This window comes from Atta colombica, unplaced genomic scaffold (assembly GCF_001594045.1).
Source record: "Atta colombica isolate Treedump-2 unplaced genomic scaffold, Acol1.0 scaffold22, whole genome shotgun sequence".
Lineage (NCBI taxonomy): Eukaryota > Metazoa > Arthropoda > Insecta > Hymenoptera > Formicidae > Atta > Atta colombica.
Genome location: NW_017259316.1, coordinates 159,754 through 180,111, shown reverse-complemented (window position 1 = coordinate 180,111; position 20,358 = coordinate 159,754). Strand labels below are relative to the sequence as shown.

At 30.3% G+C, this 20,358-nt stretch overlaps 4 protein-coding genes across 13 annotated transcripts in view; 3 read left to right on the top strand and 1 right to left on the bottom strand.

Moving 5' to 3' along the window:
* LOC108687901 (microtubule-associated protein RP/EB family member 1) overlaps nt 1–4,556 on the top strand; it is a 6,684-nt gene extending 2,128 nt beyond the window's left edge. For 5 of the 7 annotated variants that reach the window (XM_018193932.1, XM_018193931.1, XM_018193927.1 and 2 more), the window contains 5 exons: nt 557–797; nt 1,220–1,264; nt 1,967–2,058; nt 2,391–2,549; nt 2,626–4,556. In XM_018193932.1, coding sequence (XP_018049421.1) covers nt 557–797; nt 1,220–1,264; nt 1,967–2,058; nt 2,391–2,549; nt 2,626–2,694 — 606 coding nt within the window. In that variant the 3' untranslated portion in view covers nt 2,695–4,556. The remainder of the gene's footprint in view (nt 1–556; nt 798–1,219; nt 1,265–1,966; nt 2,059–2,390; nt 2,550–2,625) is intronic. The other 2 variants (XM_018193929.1, XM_018193928.1) reach the window with 2 other exon arrangements.
* Nucleotides 1–6,298, bottom strand: part of LOC108687903 — a 10,106-nt gene extending 3,808 nt beyond the window's left edge. Inside the window, exon 1 of one of the 3 annotated variants that reach the window (XM_018193937.1) lies at nt 5,964–6,298. The gene's annotated coding sequence lies outside the window, so the exon portion shown is untranslated. Of the gene's footprint in view, nt 1–4,898; nt 4,953–5,963 lie in introns of those variants that run through there. The other 2 variants (XM_018193939.1, XM_018193936.1) reach the window with 2 other exon arrangements.
* Nucleotides 5,136–16,390, top strand: LOC108687900 (myb-like protein X). 2 transcript variants are annotated; one of them, XR_001931763.1, is made up of 10 exons: nt 5,136–5,238; nt 8,708–8,869; nt 8,973–9,133; nt 9,243–9,391; nt 10,089–10,166; nt 11,242–11,463; nt 11,733–11,939; nt 12,329–12,515; nt 14,073–14,149; nt 14,594–14,665. XR_001931763.1 is itself a non-coding variant. In XM_018193926.1 (10 exons), the coding sequence occupies exons 3-10, from the start codon at nt 9,028–9,030 to the stop codon at nt 16,299–16,301; spliced, it is 1,059 nt and encodes a 352-aa protein (XP_018049415.1). In that variant the 5' UTR covers nt 5,136–5,238; nt 8,708–8,869; nt 8,973–9,027; the 3' UTR covers nt 16,302–16,390. The 2 variants fall into 2 exon arrangements, 1 of the variants encoding a protein (XP_018049415.1); XM_018193926.1 differs by lacking the exon at nt 14,073–14,149 and adding an exon at nt 16,264–16,390.
* A 2,605-nt stretch (nt 16,391–18,995) lies between these two features.
* The window catches only part of LOC108687889 (homeobox protein Nkx-2.2a-like), an 18,938-nt gene continuing 17,575 nt past the window's right edge, over nt 18,996–20,358 (top strand). Inside the window, exon 1 of the mRNA XM_018193913.1 lies at nt 18,996–19,607. Coding sequence (XP_018049402.1) covers nt 19,525–19,607 — 83 coding nt within the window. The 5' untranslated portion in view covers nt 18,996–19,524. The remainder of the gene's footprint in view (nt 19,608–20,358) is intronic.

The following is a 20,358-nucleotide window of genomic DNA, read 5'->3' as shown; positions in this document are numbered from 1 at the left end:
ATATATATATATGTATATATACATACATACATACATACATACAAGGTGAATCTTAATTGTTATACCAACATTTTATCATTGGAGATGAATATTTTATTTTCTCTTTCCAATTACAGTTAGCAATTTATCTCCCCTGGTAAAACGTTCGTACAGTTATTATTCATTATATATTATTATGGCTGGTATTCATACTCCATTTATCACAAGACCATCCTAAGTAATGTCTTAAGACACTAATATGGCCCTCTAATTGGTGACATCTAGAGACTGTACTTAAACAGTCTTCAATATAAGAATCAATTATAAATACTAGCTTATGTATAATATATAGATACATAGATGTATACATAGATTAGATTGTTTCACATTTTATTCTGATTTTGTACAGAGTGATAGGAAGAGTTCCAAGAGTGTTTATTTTAAATAATGTCGTAAGGGAGTTATTTTCTAATATTAAAATCGATTAATTTTAATATAGAACCGTTATTAGAAATTCGTGTACATTTAATTTTGTTTTATTCTTTTGTTGCACACGTCTTCCACTCCTCCTTTGCAGATTGTGCCAATTGATAGGCTGGTGAAAGGCAGGTTCCAAGACAACTTTGAGTTTTTACAATGGTTCAAGAAATTCTTTGATGCAAACTACTCGGGAGCAGAGCCGTATGATGCGCTTGCTATGCGAGGAGGAGAGCCTATGGGTAGTGGCGGAAATAATGCACCTCGTGGTGGTTCTAACGCGAAACGTACTTCTCCACGTGACACAATAAATTCGACTAAACCGGCTCCTCGTACTACTGGTACATCATTTAATAACTTTACTCTTTGATGCAAAAAATTTTGAATTTTAACATCATTAAAAAGAATGGAATAATATGAAAAAAGAATAGGTTTTTTTTTTATAAATACAATTTGAAACTTGTACGTTAATAACATAGATTTTGTACTAATCAATAATTGATATTGACTTGATTGCTTGATTATCCTTTGATACATGAAAATCTGATTGATCTTATATAGAGCAGGCAAGGTAAATATTACAGAATAAATACAAAGTCTGTAGGGGAATTAAACGATCTGACAAATCTGTCTTGTAATTTTATAATAAGGAATCCGTGATATCAATTGATGTACTTCTCCTTGTTAAATATTTCAACAGGAGTTTCAATTATGGATTATTACATAATATCCCTCAATAACTTGAAATAAAATTTGCCTTTAGGTGAGGGACATCCATCTACCATGCGTGCAGATACAAACTCTTTAGGTGAAATTTAATATCTCTTTTTGTTTTTACTCTCGTTACTTGTATTTTGCTTCTTTAGCTCCGTACATGTTTTAATACTGAGATATATGAGGAAAGTATAGAGTAAATTATGTGTGTGTAGTTTTTGTGTCATTGATTAAAATATTTGAATGAGTTTTATTAATACTGCAATTTATGAAAAAAATGGTTATTAAGATACAGGAAAATTTGAAAAGTGACACATAACTAAGAATGAGATGTGTAATCATAATATATTGTTCCCTCACTTTGATACAAATACTATAATTTCCACTAATTTATGATAATCGTCTATATTACTCTATAATTGTCACTATCAAAATTTACACTATATTATTATACAAATTAATAAGAGTGGCTCACATTTCACACTTGCCTTGCAATTTTCTTTTATTATAAATAAGATATAAAGATTTTATTTCTATATACGAATATATATATATTTCTGTAAAATTTATTTATTACAATTGTAAAATACACATTGTGCATGATTTTGAACTGTATTTCTGCATGCCTTGTTTTGCTTGCACAAAAAGCATGTATATTTTTATATATTTAAATAGCTTTCTTAATTTTTAAATAAATCACAAAAAAAATATTCTAATTTATGTTACAGAAGTATAAATATTTACTTATGATTTTAAGATATTATTTTAAAGAAATGTATTTTTATTCTTTATCTAGTAAATAAAGTTCAGCAGCCGTACCGTGCGCCTCCCAAAAACACAGTTGGCAACCGTGGCGATAACGGAAAAATTGAAGAACTTAGTGCACAGGTATATTTTTTTCAATAGACTTAAATATTTTTTATGTATCTTTCAAAAATTAATGAAATATTTTACTAGGAATTAAATGCTTATAAATAAAAACGCCTATAAACTAGTCGAAACTGGATTTTTAATGCTTAAAGAATTTAATGTGAATTATATATATATATATATATATATATATACACACACATATATGTATTATATATGTATATGCATATTTATAATCATTCGAATTGCGCGCCAAATTGATTTTCCGTTATAAGCATTTGATTTCTAATATTGTGTTCTCATATATGCGGTTTAAATTAAAGATTCTTAATATTGAAATATAATTTTAGTTGGTTGAACTGAAAATGTCAGTCGAAGGTTTGGAAAAGGAGAGAGATTTCTATTTTGGAAAATTACGTGACATAGAAGTCATGTGTCAAGACTGTGACAACGGCGGCGATCCTCCACCTATTGTACAGAAAATTTTAGAAGTCCTTTATGCAACAGAGGTAATTCACATTTATATAATAATTCTAAGAATTCCTTTGAATAAATGCTTTAATCTATTCGTTTTTTTTTTTTAAGGATGGTTTTGCACCACCTGAGGAATTGGAAGGTGACGGACTTGCGCCTGACGATGAGGAGGAATATTAACCTTTTTTATTTACGGATGTAATCGAAATGAACAACAGCAAATTATCCAAGTGCGTTTCAGTTTACCATGCCTGTGAGCCAGTATCATTATCCCTTGCATAATTATTACATAAGCTATTTTACATGAGCAAATTCAACCGTTTTTGCGCGGATTGTGCATACATTTTATTAATAAAGTTCACTGAAATCATTAAGATTCGCACAACATTAGAATAGATTTAAGTTGAGTAGTGCACTTGAATAACTTGTTCTTTATTGGCCGTTGCTAAAAGAGGGAAAGAAATGGAGAAAATTAGAAGAAAAAAATCAACTAGTAATCTATCACAAATTATTGCAATTCCTTATAGCGTTAAAATGGTAGAGTTCCGAAGATCAATGGCTCTCGAATTGACCCTCAAAAATTTATGTGGATACCGATGCCTATTAATGTTATCTGCATCCGTACTGTTACGTAGCGACTTACGTTAACTACTATTTTTTTAATGCGTGAGTGTTTTGTTTGTAATTGTATTAAGTTTAATCGATAATGAATCACGAAGCCCCCGTCAATAATTTTGCCTTTTGAAATCTATTTATAGTTATCTAAAACATTAAACCTATTGAGGAGTTCAAACAAAAACTGCTCAATTTGTTCCACTCGTTTTCTATGTGCAATATGGCTGATGCATTCAATAGTTTCATGTGAAACACTAGCTTTTCATCGTCAGCAAAATAATTTGGATATACATAATATTAATAATTAAAAATTCAATTCCGCTTTGATATTCTATCTGCGTCTCAACATAGAAACTACTACATAACATATTTGTAAGAACATAAATACCACGCGCATATAGTTCAGATATTTTGATTTCAATAAATTAAATAGTGTGCGCTTCGTGAAGACAGATTGCGAGACAAAATGGTACGCTTATGCGATTACTGACTTACAAAGATATGAAAAACTTAAAGTTAAAGCTGATATTGAAAGATTCATCTATTAATGTTTATCCCGTAAAAATCGATTTTAGAAAAGAACCGATCATGTTTGCATCTCCATGACAGTCTCTCGGGATATAAAAATGGCCTTAAAAGCGGTGAATTTGAGATTCCGGTATAATACTCAGAATCGCACGAATAAACGCGAAATGTTTTTTTTACAATTATATCGTACAGGCACTGTCAATTATGACGCTGCTATATCTCATTTCGTAAAAAAAAAGAGTTTGTAAAATCTATATGTTCCGAGAGCAGAGGAATGAGAGGAACAACGAGCGAAAGAGTTACGACATGTAGACGTTTTGCGAACGCTTACATGTTTTTGACATGTGTGTGTGCTTTCAATATAATATTGGTTTCGACAGTCGAGATCAACATTGATTGTAGATGCGTCATAATCGAATTAATTTAAGCGAGAAGCGTTGATTATCGTGATATAATTGTCTAGAATATAATTTGCGTTACGTGCTACATCTTTATTAAGTTCCAGCAAAGAAGAATACAGTTTAGCTTGCGCTCTAGCTGTTCATCGCTCTGTATGCGCGCATATGTGCTTCAAAATTTAAAATTTTAATGCCGATATAATAAACGTTTAATAAAATCGACTCGATTGTTTTCGAATCCTCGAATGTATTCGAATATTTCGATATATTTGATACGCAGTAAAATATGTAATTATAATTTTTTAATTAAAATTCGCGAGAGGTCATATGAGAAAGAAAGAGAGAAAAGCCTTGAATAATACTAAATTGCAATCGTGTAATTATCTAGTAGAATTAGAACCTTATAAGAAACAAAGCTGTTTATCAGATAAATTATCCGTAAAAAATTAATTTTGATGTAGACACATGATGTAATAAATGAGGCATAATTTTTTTCATGTATTATTGCAAGATGTATATTAGAGATATAAAGTATATATGTTAATAGCGAAACAATGTGATTGTAAATCTCGTAATTAGCCAAGGAAAAAAATTCATGAAGATGTGCTTCAAAGATTCACGAACAATATTTGAAAAATTTTTAAATATTACTAATAATAAGTACGAATATATTTTAACTTAATAATTTTTCCGAATTGATCAGATGAAAAATTTATGATACTCTTCTGTCAATAGATTTAAGATGAAGTCTCATTTTCTTTTTCTAACTGTGGCAGATGCATTTCTTTGTACTGTTTTGCTAGAAATGTGTATTTCGCGATGCATATTTACTAATTAGCTCACGTGCAATCTGTCGAAGAGATGCATCATGTTGCAGGCTTGATTCTCTTCTCTGAAGTCTAAGTTCTAAAAACTATGGGCTCTTAAGGCGCCGCTTATGTGCTCTTAATTGTTGTTACGTTACTGTCCGTGAAACTTCTGCTTTCCCAGTTCGCGCTCAACATTTCGCAGTCCCGTGTCGGCTCGTTCGCGCGTGCTCGAGTATACAGAAGTACAGCTTCCACAACAATCTCACAGAACATCGTTTCTGAGACATTACAGCACGTGATTGTGACAAAGATTACAATTAGCAGTGGTAGCAACAATAGTTTTCTATCCAGTCTTTGTATTTGCAACGGGAGAGGTAATTAGAGTTAAAGTTTATAGACAGATTGCAAAAATCATGCTTTGTATCCCCTTAAAAAACTTATCAATAATTGATGGAAAAGTTCTTTATTCTGTGCTTCAAACAGATTGTTATGCAATGTATTAAGAAAGATTATATGTACCAATTTTTATATAACTGAAAAAATCGATTATTTAATTAAGATTTTTCGATATTTGATAAATAGCATTGAAATCAACTGGAGATTTATGTATTGACTAGTGTATGATGCTATTTCAAAATCTGTCCTTTCTGACCCAAACATTTATAAACATTCGACCGAATTATCTGATAAATTCAACGATATATTAGATTTTAACAAATAAAAACGAAGTCCATCGAGTCAGTCAATTTATCAACAGAGACGAAATAATTTGCACCTATATGATTAATTTTTATTTTTACTGTTTATTTCTCTCGTAATTGTTGCGTTTGCAAGAAAATTCGTCACTGTTATCAATTAATGATCAAATGTAATCTTTAATGCAATAAGAGAATGCCTTAGAAGATGCTTATAATTTATTGTCGAATAATTTTTGCAAATTTTTTTTTTTTTAAATACGCTATTTGTAAGATACACCTCGAAGAATAATAATCGATTTTATACTGTCATACTGTTATACATAATTTATAGCAATCGGGATAGCTTTGTCCAAAGCTCTATTGAAATAGCATATAGCTTCACATTCTCTCCAATTACTCACATGTATATGCGGACACACTCACTTTATTATATACTGAACGGAAGAAAATCACCTTTTTCTGTTACATTATAAGCAATACAAAGTTTGACGGTCAACAAGACTGCTATATAAACTAAACGAAAACATGATAAATGCCGAAAGAGACAAACATTACGATAACGAAATGACTTGTACGAGTCAATGATAAAACGGTAGAATTAGATTTTTACTAGACAGCACACAGACAATTCTTGGTTATCTCTCGACATGTAATGTAAACTTTCTATTGCTTAAGATATTATTCGATCATACTCTTCTGTTTAACTTTAAATTAAGGTACAACCAAAGAAAATTTTATGAACACTGTACAAATATTATATTACTAATGATATGTTTTTAATTTTTAAATTTTGCCCTCTAATCTTTCAACATTAAAAATTAGAACGAATAGCTTCGAAAAACTTTAATTGCGCCTATTAATAATATTGACACTTCGCTAATCTAAAGTATTCTAAAGTTGAAGTTATGTTACATCACATTAATTGATTTAAAAATCTAATTATCAGTCAATCAATTAAATTATTATTATATATCCATTAATAAATCCATTTAATTATTTTATATCCATTAGTCAATCTACACAATAAATTTTATATTATAAAGATTCAATACCAGACTTCAGAACAAATTGAAATTAAATACATCAACATGTTTGTTTTAACACACACATAACTTCCTAAATGCTTTTAACATTTTTCGTGACAAATTATTATATAATATTCTATTAATATCGCGATAAGTCCATTTAACATTTATTTGACATGCGAGAGGAAAACTACATTAAATTATCAATATCTGATACATCACAAAATTTTGTATGCGGGAAAATTTTCTTTGATAAAACTTAGTAATTTTTTATCTATATATCATGTCGTGCACGCAGCACTTTTCTGACGGGATTTTTAAAATTATAGATGTGCTCAATCTCGTAAAAATTGAACTAAATTAAATTCCATCGTGAATACTTAGCAAAGATTATCTTCGTCTATAAGTTTGCAAAAAATGTTATCACATTTCTGTAAACAAATCGATACATGCAGATAAATAAAAATATCTATCTGACTATATTAAGCTGTATCTTAAAGTTGAAATTGACATTGAAGTAATTTAAATTTAAACTTAATTATTTTTAAGTTTATTTTCTTTGCAATATATTTGAAAATAAAAAATTGATTTTGTTATAATTTTCTAACATAATCTTATAACTATATCTTATAATTTCTTGGAAATTATAAGAATTTCTGGATATCTTATACAGTTATGGATATCGATACAACATATATATTTAAGCGAATAATTGCTTTAAATTGCACGCGTAGATCAATGCCGTGTGATAAAATCCGTAAAACTTTTAGATATTTTTCAGTGAGACGCTAAAATTGTTTGTGATTATATACATATATTGTGTTTTACCATGAAAATACATCGTTATTTCTTTCGGCCCACTCTAAGGTCATGCTTTTCCCGATAATAATTTATCATCATCGTTTTCTTCACTGTCTATTTTGCATTTCTGAGTCATTAGAATCATTATTTAACTTAAATCATTAAGATTTAACGAAAGAAATTTTTATTCATGCATTTCTGATCGCGAATTATCATCAACAGATTGTCCCCATATATAAACATTATTCAAGTACGCAAGCATTCACATTTTGTATTCAAATCTTTATTGAATCTATATTCAATATTTGCTTATAGATGATAAAAATAAACGATCTATAATATTAAAAGTTACTACATCAATCTGTGTCATCGACAATCTCTGAATAAATATACTTTTATGTTTTCCGCGTCATAAAAGAAAAATTCATTTATAATAGAAAAAAAATCTTTTCTTGAATAATCGACTTATTTTCACAGGTTATCCTGTTTTTTTTGTTATATGCTCCAACAATTGATATTTTTTTTTTTAAAGAAATCTGACGTTATTGTAATCTTACTCTCGCCTTAATTAAGTGTAATTCCTACAGACGAGTGACTTTGTAGCACCACAATCGAAAGCGCCAATCTTTTCATACGGAGTTAATTACAGAGAAAAGTGTCGCAAATTTCGCTACAAAGGCTGCAGTCAAAATCTCACTACAAATGCTTTAAAGCGTTTAGTTGGCCAATTAGAAAAAAGAATTTTACAAATTGACCAATCAAAAATTGCTGTAAAGCATTTGTAGCATCGCGTTGACTCATAGTCGCTTGTCTGTAAGAGCCCTAAAGTGAACAAACTGTTTGCGTATGCGTATGCGTATGCGATTTCAAATGTCTTTCTAGGCATTGCCGGCTTCGACTGTGCAATTGCATTACACACTTATATGGTATTCGGGGATTATTTTATATTATTCTATCTTAGAAGTTCTATCTTAGTAAAACGAAGATAGAATGACACAAGCGCTAATAGCATCTCCTCAAACGCACCTATATGCCCGTATTCATAGACCTTGTAGTTAAGACTTTCTTAAATTTATCTTTAGATGCTCAGCAGCCAATGAGATAATTCGTAGAATATCTAAAGATAAATTTAAGGAAGCTTTAAATATAAGGTCTGATTATGAATACGAGTAATAGTCGCTTCATCTGAACGTGCGTCCATGCAATGCGGAAGTGTAGTTGCAGGCGCCCAGTGTTTGAAGGGGCGCTTCGTCAAATCGCCATTTCTATTTTGATTGCATCATCCTGATCATCCTTTTGTTACATCTGTTCGGTTCGAGGTTCGAGGTGGTCGATGCATTGCATTCCGAGATTTTACGATTTCGAAAATCATTCAGTGACCCAGTACTAACCAGTCAGATTGCAGAGCCAATAATAAGAAGGAAAAAAGAAGTCTTTCTAGGCATTGATTTACTTCCGATACGGCAAGTTCATCAAACAAAGTAAGCATATCAAAATTATATTTGTTAAGAAATATATCTAAATAAACGTCCGATCGATCGAGTAAATTATTATTAATATTCGCTCGTATCGTTTATGGAACAGTCAACGAGACAGCCGCAAGAAAATTGTACTTGGTAGAATTGAGATTATTGCAATCATGTTACAAAGCAAATTACGTCAGACAATACTGAAATATACGGATTATTTTCTATCGCTCGTAGAGAAGTGTATGGAATGGAGTCTGCCTGAACAGAATATCGAAGGTGCGATTTACGAATCATTTTTTCATTAAGTATATTTTTTCATCATTTTAACGATAAACGATGAAAAATGTGTACTTTTTTCGACGACTGAATTGGATCTATATTTCAGATGAAAAAGAATTGGGAAAAACGGAACTTGTGAGACCATTGCCATGGCTCTTATTCTTGCCGTGCTTAATGATGTTACGTTTAATCAGAGTGATAGTTAATATAGGTGCTTTCATATTCAATTATCCTAAAATCACATCAAGTGAAATGGTATGCCATCTTCACAGTTTTAATATTAATATTGCTTAACTCTTACAATACAAAGTAAAATTTAATGCTTCATTCATCCAAACATGGATCACTAAAATTCTTCCGTTTCAAAACGGTTCAAAAAATTCTCTAAATTTACCATACTTTCAACTTTCTAAAATAAATATTGAAACTTCATTTTTAAAAAATAAAATGTAGTATAATTTATAATTATCGGAAAACTCAAAGAACTTACACGAACAAGAATCATTCGATCGTCACTAGGTCATCGACCTTGTTCAGTAAGGATTAATAAAAACTATTAATTTCAAAAGGAAATAATCAACAAAAACACTAAAAATGCAGTATTTAAAATGTTTACGGTTTAAAACATCTTTGCAAAGCAAACGTTTAATAATAAAAGATATTTCAATTTTAAACGTTTAAAATGTTTTAAATCCAAATACATTTTGTTTATTAAAAAAATTAATAACTCAAACATCGTTTAAGTGTTAAAAAAATTAAGACAAGAGTAAAATATTTTAATACTGTAAAATTAAACACTTATAAGTCCAAATTTTACAACACATTAATTTTTCCATTATAAGATGAATGTTTTCGTAAAAAAGTTACTTAATATCGTTTGTTTTATTTCATTCGCGTTCAATTATTTTTTTCTTTATTATTTAACTTATTATTTATTAAACTTTTTCGACAGATAAAATTCGTGCAAAAACATCGTAAGTATTTGCATAATGCAATGAAGAAAGACAAGAAGGAGAGGTATAAGCTCAAGGTAAGATGTACATTTTTTGCAGTGAAACGTAGTGAATGCAAAGATAATAAAATTAATACGATAATCTTGGTGGTAGAACAAGAGATCGTGAATAAGGTTTGATGAAGAAGGCCTTGATCAGGTTCATCAGGTCTGATTTTCGAGTTTATCCTACCTGAATACATCCAAATCCTCTCCGTCATCACTGCCTAAAATTTATATTAGTAACAACCTCGATTCCGATCCAGTAAATAAAATAGTATCTTATCCTGTGCAAGCGTAAATCACATGTATCCAATTGTACAATTACTTGAAGATACTATGACCCATCTTTTCTCCGAGTATTTCATTCAAGTGTTTTGTTTTACGGACATATCTTTTATAAATGTTTCTCTGAATTTCTTGGAGTGAAATTATCTCATTCCAAGAGTTAAAATACTGTCACTCTTTTTTTTTTTAATGAGATTTCATATTTTGGATGAGATTCACTCCAAAAAAGAAGTGAAGAAATTCTTTGGAGTAAATCTCATTCCAAAAGAGTAAAAATTTGCCATTCCTATTCAAGAGTGCAAATATTTTCATTCTTTTTCAATAATGACAATATTTTCACTCTTTTGGAATGAGATTTCTCTCCAAGAAATTTAGAATTTCTAACTATTTATTCTAAAAATTGATATCTTTTGACGGATTCTGAGATTAGTTGCTTTCCATTACATAATTCTCACTTATGATGTCATAAACTCAGTTGAATGAGCATTCTTTTTGCACTCTGACAAATGAGATACAACTGAGTTTTTACCTATAATCTGCACAAGATCGAGACCATGTGCTTTAAGTGAGTCTCGTAATTCACCTTAAAAGTAAAATTGAACTCGTCATGCGATAACTTTTTACCAAAGTAAGTAATGACGTCATTAATCTGAGTATGAAATACTCACTTTAGACTCAGTTTCACTTGTGTGTAAATGGAAAACAGCTATTATCGTAAATATAAAATCAAATGTATTCGTGATTACTTTATTGTTTTAAGAATTATTCTTGTTATATTAAAATACACAATAAAATATTCAATAAAACAACAAAAAATTCTTTTAAGGTAACGACATCCAAAGAAAAATCGGAAGAAAAGTCAGAAGAAAAACCGGAAGAAAAGTCAGTAGCAGAATCAATCGATTCTACGACTGCATCAAAACATTCAATGTGCAAATCGGAAGAAAAGAAGCAGGAGGAAGAGGAAAAAGAAGAGAGGGAGGAAACTCTGATTGAAAAGATTAATCGACTCGCTTTGGAAAATAGTGAGGACGATGAAGATTTTGAGGCAAGTTCTATATTTTTGTTTAATATTCATTTTATCATTCTGGATTATATCGATATTGTCAAATTCATAATCCAAACAGTTTCACGTTCACAGTCAATTTACGGATTCGAAAAAAGCTCGATGACTTGACTCTTCTTCAATAGATAGCCCGCAACTTCGACGATATACGCTGCTTGTTTTATTTATATATTTAATGTTGCACATATATGTGCTTTTACTACACAATAGGAAAGATTTATCTGGCTACGTTTTTGCTATCGTCTTTTTAGCCAGACGAATATTCGTCGAGCTATACGGACAGTATCGGTGGTGACAGTGAGAACAGCAACGATGACGTGTCCCCGAATGAGATTCGCGACATCATTAAAGACTCAAAAGCGTTCAATGAAAAGACGATCATCGAGCAGTTTTTGAATGCCGAGCAAACTTTCACATTGGCTTCTAACCAGAAACTCGTCGAACCGGCTTGCGAAAAGGTAAACATCTTTGAATAATGCTCTTGTTTTTATGATCGAATTGTTTTTATGATCGAAGAATGAGGAATAAAACAAGTATTCCTCGATACATGGCTGCCTTGTGTTTACTCAGGATTACATTCTAAACGAGAGAGCGCATACACAAGCGAAGTAAACGCGCAATATTTTTGCATTTAATAAATTCTGCCGTACTATATTTTTTAGCTATTCCATCAAACAGAACGAAATGCAAACAGCAATTTATAATATTTTATATCCGTGTGTATGAAATTCGCTCTACACAATTTTTCGCGCGGTATGAACGAAACGGAATCGAAAAAACGTTGATGACACTTTAGAAATGAAATTCTTCATAATGTGTAAATGTTCAACGAGCTTGTTCAATTTAGAGATCGTCGGCCAAGGAGAGCTGCGATAAGGTAGAAGAGCGCTTCGCGACTTTGCAGCGTATCGATTCGTTAGAGTGTTGTACGTCCGACAGATCCAGTCAAGAAGGCAATCCGACCTTCTATTCGCCAGTCAGCTCTGATTCGGATAGTGACATACCGAAGGACCTATCGGTATCGATCGCCAAATGTAAGTGATTCTCCACGCGTCTGCATCTTTTGTGGCTACGATCTCTCGACTAGAGCTGGCTTTTCGCTATCTTATGTTACTCTTACATGCACATGTGAATTCGCTTTCAAGTAACACTTAATGAGCTTCCTTCATTTAAGTACATATAATGAGTATATGCGTTAAATTGTTGCATTGATGGATGGTTACTTAATAATTAATATATGTGGGTGATTATTGACGATTAAATTGTAAAATATGGAAACCTCTACAATCGAAGAGGCTGCTTGTTTTACATGTATTATTAGGGTACGTCCAGATTATCGAGCTGCAACTCGAGCCGAAACTCAAGCCGCAAGCATTTCGATAAACATTATTGTTACGCGACTTGGCAAAAGGACAATCGAGGATCGAGTTTCGGCTCGATAGTCACAGATAACCACTCTTATATTTATGATACATGTGTTTTGTACATATTATACGCGATAAATAATTCTATTTTATATTTAATGTGTGATTATATGTGATATTAATTTTCGACATAAGAGTTTTAAAAAATGGTGTGATTATTTATTATTATTATTATTATTTTATTCGTTTCCTCAACAGTAACGATCATAAAGTACAACAAAGTTTAAATCGTTTGTATTGAAGGTTAATACGATTTTATAAATATTAATACGTTTTGTAAATACGATTTTTGAAAGTAATATTATTTTCCGGCACCATTCAAAATGCTTATGTGAAAAAATATTATTTGTACATTAGTTGTGTTTATCTAATCAACTATTTTCTGCAAATTACTTAGAGAAAGTTAAATAACTACAAATAAAATGGATTTGATTATAATTGCATAACTAATTTGATGATATTTAGAACTTTGGATAAAATGTGCATATATCGTTAGCACAGAAACATTATAATTACATTTTTGGAAACATTTCGCAATAGTTTTTAGTGCACATTTTAATTACACATGTTTACAACTGGACTTTCTAATTATTTATAATTGTGGCTAATCCTTCCATGAAAGGAATTGTACTCTTCTTTATTGTATTGTTTGCGTTTAAAATATTAGTAATTATTTAAGATATTTCTAGAAGAAGTAATCCATTAGAATTAAATCTCATGATTTTGTTATCCACTTAATTGGACACAAATCGAATTTATCAATCTCAATACGTTTAATACGTTTTAGATTCTTTTTGTGATGTTAAAAGGTATTTCATCATTGTTAAACAAGTAAAATATGATATGTCCATAAATAAAAATCAATAAACAAAATTTTTTTCTTTTATTTTATGATATTCCTACATAAAATTGAATCCATTGAAGTAATCCAATTATCATTAAACATAACACTTTGCTAAAATGATATGCGTAATTCTGCGTTCGCGCGTAATATTCGATATTATTTAGTAAAAGCTATTTATATATATGTAATGGCATCAATCAGCTTTGTAGTAAATCGAAGAAAAACTATCGTCGCGGCAACGAATATCGCATATAATCGCAATATATTAAATAAATAAAGTTATATTCAAATTATTAATTATATTTAAATTATTAATTATTTAGAATGTGTCTCAAGAAAAATATTAAAGACAAAAGATTTAACAATGACGAAGCACGATTCTCAGCATCAATGATTTCAGGTATAACATTCTAATTACGCACTTTGTATAAGTTGGTTCACAACTGTATTATCAAATTTACTAATCCTTTAAAATAAATTTATTAATCCTCTCTAAACATACTTTTTTTCTCTCTCTCTTAATATACACACTCGGGTCTCTGAAATCCCATCTATATTTGTTATTATAATTTTCATAGAAATGAACACATTTCAATTAATTTTTTTTTAATCAATAGAGAATTAATTAAGAAACAAGTTAATAATGTATAAAAGTCGATAGAATTAAAGAGCTTCGAGATATATAGGTTTAAAGGAGAAGAAATGTTCGAAATACGAAAAAAATCTCGATTTAGCAAATTGCATTGGAGTTTTTGAGACCTCAATGTGTATAGCCAGAGTTAATTATGAATCTACTTATTTCAAAGTCTATTTACTTCAAAGAATTAATTAATTTTTTTAATAGACTCGAAATCCAGACAGACTAATAACAACGACGCAATAGTGGAGAAGCACAGTACAAACCTGAGTCACAAAGGTAAGCGCACGAGTCGTCGCAAGAAAAAATAGTCAATTAACAAAAACAAAACAAAAAAGAGAAGATAGAGAAAGAGAGAAGAGGAAAGAAAAGAATGAAAGCTTTTCTTCGAGACAAGAAACCACTACGTGATATACAATATCGCGTCGTATCAAACGTCATTGACGGTTACGCAATTGTTGAAGATTAAACATGATTTCGAATAATAGATAACTGTTCGTTGTCAAGATATAATAAAGAGATATCAGATAATCAAAACGTTTATCTGAATGGAAGTCGAGTTTGTATAGATCGTTTGTATAGATTCGAATCATCGCAGTCGCTCGTCAATTATTACTTTTAAAAATTATTTAACGAATTAAAATGCTTATAAAAATTCGTCATTTAGAGACGCTTGCATTCTCTGGAAAATTTCATCTGAATTGTAATTGTCCAAAGTATAACTGATTCAAAATACATCATCATTACCGCGCGTTCACTCGAGCTCAATCATTCTCTATAATAACGTTCTCTATAATAATTATAGTCTACACGAGATGTGAGAGGAAAAAGTAATAATATTTACTAATCCTAAATCACTTTAAATCCGCATGTTACTTGAAACCACACTTAAATAACGGAAGATTAATTGAACAATCATTTTTTTATTCGTATCTCCGAAATGTATATGTATTTTGATTTTTTTTTAATCTGATTGAGTGATAAGCTTGAATCTGGTTGATTTTTTTTAATCTGATTGAGTGATAAGCTTTACAAAATTACGGAAACTTTATAGACAAGTGGATGTAACTACATCTATATCGCAGCAATACGTGAAATACGGAAGCATTATCATACACTGAAAGAAAAAATTGGCTGGTATAATTTAGATGATAAAATATATCATACTATTTTTGATTGATTACAGCAATCAATTTTCAGTTGCGTTAACCTATCGAAATCATATATTGACATTGCCAATCAAAAATGCTATTTTATTATCTAAATTGCTGCAGCAGCCAATTATTTCTTTCAGTGTATTTGGACAAAAAATCGCCTCTCTTTTGACAATTACATAATTGCGATTATAAATTGAATATTGTTTCTATACAATGCGATAGTGCAAAACGTAGCACGTGCGAAAATATATAAAGTTTTACGTGTTATCTCCAAAACATGTTGAATTGGTTCTCTTTTTAGATTATATTCGCTTATTTATCAAATAAATGTTATAGTAAGAAATCAACATAAGTTCATTTTTACCGACGTGCATATTTGTATAATGCAAATTTTAAACTTTTTCTTTATACTTAAAAAATATATATACGTTGAGATAAACGTATACAAAACGCTTCGTAAGTCAATATTTTCTAAGTCTATGTCTCAAAGCGAAACAAAAATATCATAGTTTCATACATTAGTTAAAGCACTGTCGTGTTAAAGCATTAACTTTTTCAATTTAGCATTTTAAGTTATAATTATGTTATTCTTTTTAACAGTATAATAAAAATATTTAACGTATATGTTAATGAAAAAAAAAATGGCTGAAACAGCCAATTAATAATGCTATGTCATATTTTACCATCTAAATTGCTGCAGCAACCAATCTTTTGTTTCAGTATATATTCTTCTTTCGAAACGATTTCTCAGCCAATGATGATCATGGAATAAATTGCAGATGCTCATTTGTTTGTATCTAATTTTGATTATTTTAATTTCGATCATCAAAATGCACAAAAATCGGCACGGCGGTGTAATGTATAGGTTTTATAATCTCTACTTAAGATATTGTAACGAATAATATACTATCTTCCTTTTTGTGAATGTATATTTAACAGAGATTATTTCATATTTTTAAATGTAGACATTGTTGATCTTACGATAATAAATTATTTAACCGTATAAATATGCTTTTTACTAATTATTTAATGTTTTATTGCATTATTATATCAACTAAGACTCATAATACGCATCATCAATACACAACCGATGATAAAAATAATCTAAATCAATAGCAGGCAAAATGATTGATTACTCGTTACAATCCCCTTATCTTTCAAGTCATGAATTTTTGTGTTGCTCAAAATTATATCAATCTTTTACACACTATGATCACGTTCGCAATTTCTTTATCCCACCTTTTCATAAAATTATTAGAGATACTGCGAGCGCGTCCATTTTTGCAACGCAACAACTTACTCTTATCTTTAACTGCGATAAGCGGAGATTAGACCCATATGTTATAGATGTGCTGGATGGATAGATAAATGGTGTCACGTGGCGTTCTGGAAATTTAACGAAAAAATTACACACACGACGACGACATCCTGCGATATGATTAAACTGCATTATCATGGATTGCATCGCATTAAATAATTTTTCCATAAATAGTAGTTTTCATCATCTAATGTCATTGATTTTTATGATAACGCCTAACGCGATTTTTCTTACGCGAGATGGTGTCTGCCGCAATAATTACAGTTATTAATATTACGTTACGCGAAGATTGGCTTATCTGTGCGAACCACTGCATAAATAATTACAGATAGTGAGGGAAACGATGTTACTTTATCAAGTGCACTCGTAGCGGGCTTCGTTCGGTAGCACTTGTCGGTAAGCCGTGGATACTTCATCTCGAGGGTCTCTTGTCATTAACAAATTGTATACGGTACAACTGACTGTCAAGTACAATTAGCCGATTACTACTTTTTATAGTTATTGTTTTTCAATTGGAATTCGCAACATTGTTATATGAATTTTTTTTATCTCTCTTTCTCTCTCTCTCTCTCTCTCTTTCTTTCTATGATTTTATGCTGGAATATACTCCAAATGATAATTTTTTCGGCGATTAACTATATATATTGTATTAATACTGAAGCGCTCAACTTGAGAATAAAACTTGGCAATTGTACAAAATACTACAAATAATATAACAAAACAACATAATGAATGATAAAATAATATATCGATAATAATAATAATAAAAACGCTTGTTTGCTGAAATTATGCTGTGTCAGCATAGTCTAGTAGAAAATCCTAACCTAGTAATGCACGATAAAATCATTTTACACGTGATAGATACGGCAATCTACAATTTTCTTCTTTTTTCTCTTTTTGTAGTTATAGTCACAAATGACAGATAAAGACTTTCCGTCTTTTAATCTTAACATAAGATTAATAACTACGTACACCGAAAGAAAAGATTGGCTAAATATGGCATAGCATTTTTAATTAGTTTCAGTAGCCAATTTTTGATTGCGTAGCCTATCGAAATCGTATATTAACATTATGAATAGGCTAATGCAAAAATTAGCTGCTGCAGTCAATTAAAATACTATGTCACATTTTTTTCTGGTGGAAATTTTTTAAATTTTTATACAATGTAATTAGAATTTTTCAGAAATACTCAAAAATATTCGGAAAGTTTACATCTTTTCTCAGAATTTTTTATATAAATGAATTCTGAAATATTCTGAAATATTTTTCATCACATAATTTTTAAAAAATATTTTTAAATTTTTTAGATTTTATAACATTTCTTCAGAAATTATACTTACAAAAAATCTTAGAAATCTTATTGTTTCATAATTAACGCATACAAAAAATTCTGAAAAAAGATGTAGATTTTCTGAGAAATGTTCCAATTCATATAAAAAAATGTGAGAAAGTTATATAAAATTATATAAAAATTCTGAAAAATTATATGAAAAATTCTGAGAAAAATTTTCACCAGAGTTACTATCTAATTTACTACAGCAGCCAATCTTTTTTTTCGGTATATACATAATAATGCAACGCATTTTGGATATATATAATCTACATTATGTACAGTATATTTATCTATAATATATCTTTCATATTTATATACACAATGTGTACGTGAGAGAAGTATTTTATTTAATAGCATAAACAAAATTAAAAAATTATTATATTGCGTATTCGTGAAGCTATCATGCTTTTCAATTTGTGAATTCATGATAATAATAGATTAATTATATATAAGAAAAAAAATTGATTTTTTTGGAAATGTATTCAAACATATAAAACAGAGGGAAATAATGAATGCAAATGCATCATCAGAGATCGAGAAAACTTGATAATATTTTGGTCCCTTTCAACGTTATGATTTGCGGTAGTCAAACTAATCTATGTAGAGTGTTATCACACTGATAAGGTTGCCGGAGCTCCTATCAGGTAGCCATATTTTTGATACAATATATAGGTGATCGATATATTGCCACAAAGTTCTCAGTAAAGCTATCACGAGTTGGACGAGAGTTATAATCTCGGTGTTATTTTCCACGATAATTTCCATTAAATTCCTCTTTCGAGTGTCGAATCGCTTCTTCAACAAATATAGATAATGCACAAGGACGTTAAAAAAAAAAAGTGAAAATTTTTTGTGAACTCACTATCGAGAAAAATTTTTTTCACATTCCGACAATTGGTGATCGCGTTATTATTAGTTCGTTACATCTATTTTAGCATCGATGAATGCTTGTAAAATCAATTTTTTCAGAAGTTCTTGAAGCTATGTAATCCACATCATATGAATATCACTTCCCTTCTTGCGCTTTGTTTAAGTTCATCGGAAAATAGAATTCGTGTCGCAGGAAAATATGAGATGACTCTTCATGCGAAATACGCGTCGGATTTTCGAGGAACGTGAGCATGAAATGCAGATCCATCGCGTCCGGAAAAAGATTTATTTGTTGAAGCAATATTCGAAATCGTCAAAGAATTCTTTCGGCTGTTTTTTTGATGAATCAGCCGGCGGAGATACGTTTTTGACCGGAAAAGCTGCGGGATATTTTTCAACTTTTTGTGTCGGCTACAGAAACGAGCACGTTCATTAATCGATTTAGTGAAAAAGAAGAAAAATGGCAGCCGGATACGATGATTGTTACGACGCTTCTTGGCATTTGATACCGCCCGATTATGTCAGCAACGAGGAGGATTACAGGTAAAAAATAGCGAAAAAGGTTTTAAAGATATAATATTCTGTATGGAAAATAATAGTTAAGAATAGCCGTGTTTAACTGATTTTAATTTTTGCGTTAGTAATTAAAACGATAATTTTAATTTCTATCCATAAGATACATGATAAATTAATTTTAAAATTATTACCGCATGTTAAATTGAAAATTTGAAAATCTTACAATGGTAAATTTAACGTTATCTACAAATAAATCAGACATCTTAATATGAATCTATCAGATATTTAATCTATCGAGGTAGAGAGATAAGAAGCATACTCTGTAAAATCTCAACACATTTAATATATTATTTTATGAAAACAAAAACGTCTTTATCGTTGATCTTGAAATATTAAAAAAATTACTCGATCTCCGCGTATTTGCGCGGGCAATTAACATATCTGATTAAGCCGATAATACCGGAAACCGGAAACGAACGTTTAAGAGCAGTCACGCATATCGGTTAGGCGAATCCTTCGGCGTAGAGTGGTACGCCTTGTTACACACTGGGACACACACGAGGAACGAAAGGGCCGTGCGGTATGCCGACACCTGTTGGTTTCCATCATAAATTTCGGATTAATCGTATTCAGCTACGATGTATGGTTCTCTTATTTCCCCGTTCGTTCGTTGCACCTGCGAGATCGCGAGATCGTCGAATCAAAACATCACCGAATAGACAATTATTTAATTTAATATCGCCATCTAATTCTTGTTTTTATACATCTGGATATATCG